The 10,565-nt window shown below is 34.1% G+C and overlaps 1 protein-coding gene across 1 annotated transcript; it reads left to right on the top strand.

Annotated features, from left to right (window-relative positions):
* The first annotated feature begins 2,556 nt into the window (after positions 1–2,556).
* PIN1 (Auxin efflux carrier family protein) lies at positions 2,557–7,352 on the top strand. Its single transcript, XM_086664914.1, has 6 exons — positions 2,557–4,990; positions 5,089–5,344; positions 5,522–5,607; positions 6,445–6,602; positions 6,789–6,865; positions 6,960–7,352. The coding sequence occupies exons 1-6, from the start codon at positions 3,778–3,780 to the stop codon at positions 7,024–7,026; spliced, it is 1,857 nt and encodes a 618-aa protein (XP_086521040.1). The 5' UTR covers positions 2,557–3,777; the 3' UTR covers positions 7,027–7,352.
* Positions 7,353–10,565: the final 3,213 nt, after the last annotated feature.

The following is a 10,565-nucleotide window of genomic DNA, read 5'->3' as shown; positions in this document are numbered from 1 at the left end:
GGGCTATTAAAACCAAAGAAGGTGAAACTCTAAACAAAACCGGGCAATGGTTAGTAATTGTCAAAACAGGGAGGTGGAACTCCAAACAAAACCGAGCAATTGTGTATAATTGTCAAACAACTCTCCAAACAAAACCGGACAATGGTTGGTAATTGTCAAAACGGGACAATGGTTGGTCATTATCAAATAACTCTTCAAACACAGATAACAGATAACATATAAAAGGATACAAGATATAAGATACAAATAGAGCAACCTCACAATGATGTCTCCATGTCAAGCAACTACAAGTCAGATTCTACAATATCATTTTTCGATAAATTCATGAATTTTTAACTAGCAAAAGTCACTCGTTTGAGGAGGAATATTAGAATAAATCCCACATAATATAATTGTTAAACTTCTTCTCTCTTTTAAAACTCTTTATAAATATTTTATGTAATTGCTAGAAATATCAAGTCAATTAAATACATTTTCTCTTTCCTTGCGAATCTTATTTTGTATTTGACAAAAAGAAAACCAAAATTTTTTCTTTACCTTTTCTTTAAGCTTTTCAATCTTTTTAGAAGGCCGCGGCTTTGGGGAATAAAGAAAATTCTCCGGGGAATAAATTTTCGAGGGAATCCAGATTTTTTTTAAAGTTCTCCGGGGAATAAATTTTTATAGGGAATACAAAATACATTTTTTTGAAAGTTCTCCTCCATCTCATCAGCTCTCTCTGCCACCTAACCTTCTCGCCACCTCATCATCATCTTCTCCGGCGAAGGTCGCCGGCCGGCCAATTTTCCGGCCGGCAACCTTCAAACATAAAAAAAAAAAAAAAAAAAAATTATCTTTTTCCTCTCTCCTCTTTCTCTCTCTAAATTTTTTTTTCTCAAAATCACTCTTCTCTCTCTCTCTCTAGATCTGGTTCACCAGATATAGATGGTCTGTGAACAGACCTTGTTGAAGGTTAGGTGGCAGAGAGAGGTGATGAGATGGAGGAGCTTTTTTTATAGCATCTTCTAAAATTAGAAGCCCCTTAGCAATAAAAAGAAACATAAAAAGTCAATCTTATTTGATTAGTTTTAAGAAAAATCTTTATTTTCCGGAGAATTTTCTTTATTCCCCAAAGCCGCGGCCTTTTAGAAAGGGTGCACTTGGAAGAAGTCAGAACAACCTAAAGGACCATATAGTGAAGCTGAATAAACCTCAAGATGTTAAATTTTGTAGTTGAAGTACTCATGTTAATTACTTAACCATGAGTACACATAACCAAAGGTAAACCCTCACTCAAAAACCCTAGTCCTGTTCCACCAGTGAGCTTAGCTGTAAAACAATGGATGGTAACAAAAAAAGAGAAAGATGAGCACGCGTACAAGAATAGGTCTTGATTTATTCTGCACTAGAGAATATATGAAATGATGGTAATAATTTCACACAGTAAAACAACAGCACAAGTCTGGGGAGAAGGATTCTTTTTCCAAAATATACTTGAGAACTGGAGGATCCTAACAAGTACAAGAAGCTTCTCTTTGTTGAAACTTCAATATTAAAAAGTTGTTTAAAAAAATCACATTTTGTGATATTTACCACTATAAAAAAGTCAAGATGGTAGCAACATAGAAGAAATTGGTACAAAAAACACAACCCGTTACACGAAGAAGAAAATATAAACTTACATATAATAAAATTCTAAATATGCATTGTCGAACTTATCTAGAGGCAACTAGCTAGAAGAGTAAGAATCCTTCTCCTTCATGCACGAACGTATTCTGTTATGACGTGAATAAAGTATTTTTATAGTCATAGACTAGCATAAGAATGAAGAACAAAGTTAATAATTCAATGACATACCATTCAAACAAAATTCACTACAATCGCAAATTTAAAACAGACGTCATAGTTTTGTCACCTAATAAATTTAGTGATCAGTGACCTTATGTGCTTTTCAATGGTTTGGTGCATTAAAATCACCCCGCTAAAATGAAGATAAGTATTGAACTAGTGATAGAGACCTAATGTCTTTTCGTTCGTAACCAGTTGGTATTTGAATTTAAAGTTACCTCATTTTCGCACATTAACAAAGGGGTATGGACAAAAGTCCAATATATACTAAATTTACGTGATATATTTTAGGGTAACCATACATGATAGCGTACGGTGCCTTAATGTGTAAACCAAAATATTAAGTGCCAGTTCACTTATAAGAATTTAGGTTCGTTTTGGAACCATACATGCGGCTGTATATTGTTTCCGATAGGACTATCTCTTACCCTAAACTCCGCCAAAAAGAAATTAACAAAAATAAAAAGCCAAAATCTCTTACCTTTTGATATGTGTAGTTGATTTGATTATATGAAATAATAGTGCACTATCTTATACCAAGAAATATCATCTTCCCACTTTAAACAAAACTCCACAAAACAAAACAACAGATATTGATAAAGAGAGTGTTTCCTAATTTTCCTATAGCAACTTTTGATCCTCTATTTGTACCTCACAAGTTCAGAATCTCATTTTACCTTATTCTGCATTGTTAGAAACTTTTACTAATAAGAATCAGTGTATATAAGTTTGGGTATAAGATGTGATGTCTAGAGGTAAGTCATAACCTCTAGACATGATAGTATGAAGATCTTGGTAAGTTATACATCTGATACAAGACTTTACTATATAATATTCTATGAAAATCTTGGTAAGTTATATTGGGCTCGAAATATATGGCCCAAATTGTTCCATCTACAATTCTACATGCATGAATTAGCTCTAGTAATTACCCTGTTGAAAGCCCATTAAACTTACTCTACAACTAGTTCATAATTGAGTTTGTTAAAGTCTGGTCACTTTCTACTCAAGATGTTTTCTTTTCCACGATTTAAGACATCTTGAGCCCTAAAAGGCCATATATCAACTCTTAAATGTCATCTTAAGTGGTCTAAAGTCTATCGAATCTACATTTACTTTATTTATACTCAAGTTCAATAAATTCTAAATTTCCATTTCTATACGATCGAACTTCGAAACTTCAATTTGCCGCGTGGGTGATCAACTACTACATCAAGAGACAAGAGGGGGTGGATGAGGTTGTTCCATCTTGATCATCTCAAAAGAAAATTTTGAGTATGAATGATACTAGTGAATTCCTGTGTAATTAAAATGAGAAAACCCATTCTCCAAAAAAAAAAAAAAAAAAAAAAAAAAAAAAAAAGAAAAAGAGAAGAGAAAACCCCATTAGGTAGTTACCCAAAAAGATAAAGAAAAGAAACAAGGTAAAGTGTCCTATTAAATCAAACCCATAAAAACAAACACTAACATATGAAATGAAAAGCAAATCCAAGGATTAAAAGAGTGTTTGAAAGAAAGCTTTTAAGTGCTTCCCAACAAATACATCAGACATCCAACACACCAATCAGCTACTTTTTTTTTCTCTCTCTCTCTCTCACATCTTCTCAACTATTATCTATTAATCCAAGTACTAAATTCCATCACATTGAAGAAAAAATAGATACCCAACAAAAAAGAAGAGGAACATAATAAGACTCTCAATTGCTTTGGAGACTGAAGAGAGAGAGAGAGAGAGAGATGAGAGTTAAACCCAACTCTCAAAGCTTATTCAAGTTTTCTAATACCCATCTGGTGTAATCTCAACTATATTCACAAAACACATGCTTCTTGATTCTCTAAAACCTCCCCTTTCTTGTTCTTTTCCTTACTCAACTCATATCCTTTCTTTTTTTCTCTCTAAGCCCTTCCCATTACTTCTTGTTTGATTTGAACTGATCATTGTGAGTAAAGATGATAAGTTTATCAGATTTTTATCATGTTATGACAGCAGTAGTTCCTCTCTATGTAGCCATGATTTTAGCTTATGGGTCAGTAAAATGGTGGAAAATTTTCACACCTGATCAATGTTCTGGTATTAACAGATTTGTAGCACTTTTTGCTGTTCCTCTTCTTTCTTTCCATTTCATCTCAACTAACAATCCATACACAATGAACTTGAGATTCATAGCTGCTGATACCCTTCAAAAAGTTATTGTCTTGTTTGTTTTAGCTATTTGGAGTAGGGTTAGTAAAAGAGGTTGTCTTGAATGGAGTATAACCCTTTTCTCTCTATCTACACTTCCAAATACACTTGTTATGGGTATTCCATTACTTAAAGGAATGTATGGAGATTTCTCAGGAAGTTTAATGGTTCAAATTGTTGTTCTTCAATGTATTATTTGGTATACCCTAATGTTATTTTTGTTTGAATATAGAGGTGCTAAATTACTTATAACAGAGCAATTTCCTGATACTGCTGGTTCAATTGTATCAATAACAGTTGATTCAGATGTGATGTCTTTAGATGGAGGAAGAGGTGATATTGAAACTGAAACCCAAATTAAAGAAGATGGTAAACTTCATGTTACTGTTAGAAAATCAAATGCTTCTAGGTCTGAAATTTTTTCAAGAAGATCACAAGGTTACTCTTCTACAACACCCAGACCTTCAAATTTAACTAATGCTGAAATTTATTCACTTCAATCTTCAAGAAACCCTACTCCAAGAGGATCAAGTTTTAATCATACTGATTTTTACTCAATGGTTGCTGGTGCTGGTGGTGCTGGTAGAACTTCAAATTTTGGTTCATCTGATGTTTATGGACTTAATTCATCAAGAGGACCAACACCCAGACCTTCAAATTATGAAGATGATAATAACAACAACAAACAATCTAGGTTTCATTACCCTACACCTAGTGGAACACATTACCCAGCACCTAATCCTGGAATGTTTTCTCCTCCTCCTACTGGTTCTAAACCTACTACTAATAATAAAAAACCTAATGGTCAAGTTCAAAAATCTGATCATCAAGATGGAAATAATAAAGATCTTCATATGTTTGTTTGGAGTTCAAGTGCTTCTCCTGTTTCTGATGTTTTTGGTGGTGGTCAAGATTATGGTACTGTTCATCATCAAGATCATTCTACTAAAGAAGTTAGAATGGCTCTTTCTCCTAGTAAAGGTACTAATATCTTGTTTTTTTTTTTTGATTAATTTTCTTTTGTTAGATTATTTTTGTTTTTGATTTTAAGTTTGAAATATGTTATTTGGTGTTTATAGTTGAGGGTCAGAGAGAGAATCATCATCATAATCAAGAAGGGTATTTAGAGAGAGATGATTTTAGCTTTGGAAATAGAGGAGAGAGAGAAATGGTGAATGAAGAACCAACAAAAATCAGTGATAGTAAAGGAAAAGCAATGCCACCAACTAGTGTTATGACAAGGCTTATTCTGATTATGGTTTGGAGGAAACTTATAAGAAATCCCAACACTTATTCTAGCTTAATTGGCTTAACTTGGTCACTTGTTTCATTCAGGTAAATATATATAAACTATACTCAATGTGATCAAGAAACAAGAAAACATTCTCAAGCTTTTATATTAGTCTCTTTTTTTTCATTTGTTTGATTTCCCTTGTTTGGGTTTCCCTTACTAACTTAACTAATTTTGGGTTTGTTTCTATTATTTTTGTGGTCTTTTGTTTTGTTTTGCAGATGGCATATTGAGATGCCAGCCATTATAGCTAAGTCCATATCCATACTGTCTGATGCAGGTCTTGGCATGGCCATGTTCAGTCTAGGTCAGTCTCTCTTTCTCTCTCCAACTTTACTATTTCATACAATAATTTATTTATTTCTTTTGTTTTTAAAAAAGGCAAATCAAAGCAACCCACAAGTTTGCATCATTATGTTGAGAGCATGTGTTATATTTTCAACTTTCTTTTAGGTTGTGGGTTGTTAAAGATGTTAATCATAATTTATAACCATAACAGTCTTGTTTGGATAAAGGTATTCCCTCAATGTTAATTAGTTTTGAATTTGGTTATTTCATTTTTAACAAAGTATTAGAATTAGGTGGCGAAGTCATACATTCAATTGTCACACGTGTAGGCCAAACATACACAAGTGGCAGGCCAAATGGCCATATGTTCTCCATGTCACCCACTAGAAAGACATTTGTTAGGCTCAAAGAGACGGAACATGCGAAGAAGCTCGTGAAAATAATTTTAAATTAACGCTCTCGTAAGTATGAAAATGATAGTTAGGACATCTCGTACATAAGTGTTGGGCCAAATGACCATAAATATTCCTTCATATCACTAATTTCAAAAATTCAACTAGAAAAGACGTTATAAGTGAAAAGAACTGTGAAAATAAATTTACAGTGACACTCTCATAAGTAAGACTATTTTAGGACATCCCAAATACAAGTGATATGTCACATGGTTATAAATTGTACATGTCAACCCCATTAAAAAAGACATTTGGTTAAGCTAAGAAAATATGTCACCAAGTGAAAAGTGGTATGAAAATAATTAGGACATCTTAGTTCTTGCAAATTAAAGAGGATTTCATGAGGATGATGCTGATGATATGATGATGTGTGGTTGGACATGTGATGGGCATTATTTTGACAGGGTTGTTTATGGCATTGCAACCAAGAATGATAGCATGTGGGAATTCTATAGCAACTTTTGCTATGGCAGTGAGATTCCTTACAGGCCCAGCTGTCATGGCAGCTGCTTCCATTGCTGTTGGACTTAGAGGTGTTCTCTTACATGTCGCCATTGTACAGGTCCCAACACCTTCCTCTTTCCCTCTCTCTCTCTCTCTCTCTCTCTCTCTCTCTCTCTAGATCTATCTATACAAAATCTTTGTTTATCTTTGCCTCCTCTGACATCAAACACTTAAGATTGGAAATAAGAAATGCAAAAGAATTCCAAACTCTTAACTAAAATTTTGTTTGGTTTGTAAAAAACAGTCAGCTTTACCACAAGGAATTGTCCCCTTTGTATTTGCTAAAGAATACAATGTCCATCCTGATATCTTAAGCACTGGGTAAGTACATACATTAACCTTAAGCATTCATCATTACTTTCCCTATTTGCTTACCCAATTTCTTGATTTTCTCGTAATTTGTTTGAATTTGTAGTGTCATATTCGGGATGTTAATCGCGTTGCCAATAACCCTAGTGTACTACATATTGTTGGGACTTTAAGTGTACGTCATGTCGATCTTTTGGTATTGATCTCACAATATATCAGACTGAATGTGGGGTTGTGCGGAAAAGATGATGGAAGGGAGGAAAGATATAAAAGAAGAAGAATGGGCGAAGACGGAATCAATGGGATAGGTTTGATATAACTTTCTATATAGCTAGTAGTTGTGCTTTTATTTTGTTAAATGATAGTTGTGTTTATTTTGGGTAAAATTGTAAAATCTTTGTTTCTAGTCTCATTAATCAATTTGGTTATAATGGTAGTATAAGGTGTTTAAACAATTTCACCTCCATAGTGAGACGAAGTGTGGTGTTCCTCTTAAAAAGTTAAGCATTCTTTCCTAGTGAGACCTTTTAAACCCGTGAGGTCTAGAAGTTTCAAAGCTGCCACTACCAACACAAAAGACTAATCCGCACCATCACATTATCTACACGATTTGCTCTACTATAATGTAGTTTTGAAAGAGTGTGTTGTACACAATTTCACTTATGTGGTGAGAAGGAGTGTAGTGTCTTCTTAAAAGATCAAACACCCTTCTCTGATGAGATTTTTTAAAACGGTTAAGAAACATCAAAAGAAATAATATCATTCGAGCCTCGAAAACATAATGTTGTTATTTTCTTGCTATAAGATTATTTATCTACCCAAGAGAAAGAAACCTCTTGTGGTTCAAATGTGAAGAATTGTTTCTAACTTTTTGAGGATTGATATTAGAAGTTGTCAAATGTGTGTAAAAGCCTTAAAGTTAAATGGTATCCTTTAGCCGATGAAGAATATAAAATGTCAAAGATGAGGGGATATGAATGTTTGTGGGTGATGGGACCTAGAGAGAGAGGTGGTGAGGTGTGTGGGGTCGTGATATAAGTGATGGGGTGATGGGTCCCTTCCTCCACAAGAGAGAAGTGGTGGGTCTGATTTGATATAGACCCATTTCGCATATTAACCGACAGCAATCCTCTCTGGTCGCACTCGCATTTTCTCAACTTCTTTATTAGGCTTTTATCTTATTATACCAAACTAGGGCCATGTATGTCCTCGTGTGCACGCCACTTGCTTTTAAGTTGTTGCCCAAGCTTATTAGTTTTCACAGACTATTGAGTGAAATGGGCGCCTTCTCCGCTTAGGTACTCCACGACCCCGAGTTTAAACACACTCAGAGGTGCCCTCGCCGGGAAGTTAAAGACGGCCGGCGGTGCTTTTAGCACAGAAGGGTGTCTACAAATCTCCCTCTTACGTTTTCGTTTGCACGATCTGACCTATTGACACAAGCTACTTTTGTTAAGTTTGTGATCATCTAACTCTAAAACCAATCAACTATAAGTGGAGATGATCTACACACTATATTATCGGTTACTAGATCACCCTTCTCCCATATGAGATTATTCTCTGACCATTGAGTATATATGGTGCACATCAAAATGAGTTTTTATTGGATGATGTGCAGTATTGTGACTGCTTCAACTAAGCTGACACTGATTCTTATATAGGACATCCAACAATTAAATCTAAAACGAGAATTGGCCTATTAATAAAGCATGTGTTGTTTATATTAAAGTAAGGGTGAACATTGGTTACCTAACTAACCATGCGGGATAATAGATAGAATATATATATCTATATAACAAATTAGCTAGGTTTTTTGCCAGATCATAATTTGGTTCTATAAATTTCAGACGTTGAATTTTTATTTGTAATCTTAACTGTTGTCACACAAGCATCAACCCATCTCATGGTTATAAATTACCAATAGGACACAAAAAAATACCGAACTACCTCCCCTTTTTAAGCTATACTTAAGCAGTTTTTAAGTTCGATTTTTATCAAAACTATTTTTTATTTATTTGTCCTCGATAGTATTTAGAAACAAAATTTATGTTAACTTCTGGAAATTCAATTAAAGGGATACTATCATCATTTATATTTTCCCACCTAGAATAGGGGAGAGAATCCTTGGAGGAAGATAACCACCCGACTTTACAATTTGGGATCTTGAACGTGAGGGAATCGTGGGATATCAATAGGAATCGTAGGATAACGATAGGAATCGTTTGAAACTTAAAATTCTTCATCTCCCTCCACGTTATCTCAAAAACCATAAATGAAATCCCTCATTGCGTATAAACAAAATTTCGTTTGGAACTAATACTTTTTTTTTGCTAATTAATCTTTTTCAGATCAACTCTTGGCTTTGCTAATTACATTTCTTATTTTTCTCCAACCACTATTAAGGTTTTTGCTAATTATTTTTTTTCTTTTTTATAGACATTAGAATCTCAATGGAATAAACATAAACACTTCACTTTCACTATTTCTTGCTCCCATTTTTCATGGTAAATATAATTCTCTATATTTTCTGTTATGTTTGTGTGTTTGGTGTTTGTGATAAGTTAGAAGATGAACATTTATTTGTTTTATATATTTGGTCTTTCTTTTAAGATATAAGATTGGCAATTTCTTCCTACTATTTTTTATTAGGAAAAAAAAATGAAAGAAAGATAACTTCATGGAGAGAGGAATTTTGTATTGCAGAGTAGAGAATGCCCCACATTTTAGTCCCAATACATTTGAAAAACGATGTTGGATCTTTTGTACGTAAGAAGAATTTGATAGTTCTTTATCGAATGAGTGAACGTTGGATAGAGTTTAAGTCTTCTACAAAAGTATGCCTTGGGAAATCAGGAACAAGTCCACCACCCTTTGGTGTAACGGTTGGACACCCCTTTTAAGCCCATAAGGTTGTGGGATCGAGTCTAGGTGGAAGCAAATTGCCATCAAGATTTATCTCATGTGATTTAGGCAATATATAAAGTAATTATGTCGGGCTTTAGGCCTCTTTCATTATGGTTTAAATTAGGCGGTTATCGTGCTCATCACATCTTCATGATTTATAAATTCCTTGTAACGACTAAGTCGATCGTAGTCGATTCCTCAAAAAAAAAGGAAATCAGGAAGAAAATCCTGCCAAAGAAGTTCATCATCATACAAAGTAGCTTTCCTAGCTAGAACAAAAGAGATGCTTTCAAAAGAAGATCCGGGAATTCTTAGACTATCCAAAATATGATTTGCTGTCCAGTGGAGGTTTGATGTCTTCCTATTCATTCTATCAATCACCCTCTTCGAGTCGCCTTCAATAATCGCCTTCCTGTAGTTGCTAGCCATAGCCCATCGAACTGCATGAAGCGCCGCCATGGCTTCCCCTTCATATATTGATCGGCTAAGGGAGGGAACAACTCTTCCTGCAATAAAATTACCCAAAGTATCTCTAGCTATTAGTCTAATTCCTGATGTTTGGGACTCTATCTCAAAAGATAGGTCAAAATTGATCTTTATATAACTTAGACCAGGGGGCTTCTATTTCTTTGAAAAGATTCATGTAATTTCTCATTATTTACTTTTTTATCTTTGTTTCATGGATTCATTGTTTATCCTTCACCAAGTTTCATATATAATGGTTTTGATGTTTTATTAGATTCTTTAATCACGAGATTCATTGATTTGTGTTTTCTTTTCATTGTTTTGAGACAATAAAATAGGGTTT

The sequence above is a fragment of the Eschscholzia californica genome, unplaced genomic scaffold (genome assembly GCF_041429995.1).
Source record: "Eschscholzia californica isolate CP2 unplaced genomic scaffold, dmEscCali1.0.p SCAF_3, whole genome shotgun sequence".
Lineage (NCBI taxonomy): Eukaryota > Viridiplantae > Streptophyta > Magnoliopsida > Ranunculales > Papaveraceae > Eschscholzia > Eschscholzia californica.
Note: the sequence above shows the minus strand (reverse complement) of the source record. Positions and strands in the feature narration are given on the sequence as shown.

What these genes read in the sequence shown, in the direction of transcription:
- PIN1 (XM_086664914.1), top strand. Translation starts at nt 3,778, where the DNA reads ATGATAAGTTTATCAGATTTTTATCATGTTATGACAGCAGTAGTTCCT. An exon ending in TACATGTCGCCATTGTACAG is followed by an intron (nt 6,603 to 6,788) that starts GTCCCAACACCT and finishes TGTAAAAAACAG; the next exon opens with TCAGCTTTACCACAAGGAAT. An exon ending in CCTGATATCTTAAGCACTGG is followed by an intron (nt 6,866 to 6,959) that starts GTAAGTACATAC and finishes TTGAATTTGTAG; the next exon opens with TGTCATATTCGGGATGTTAA.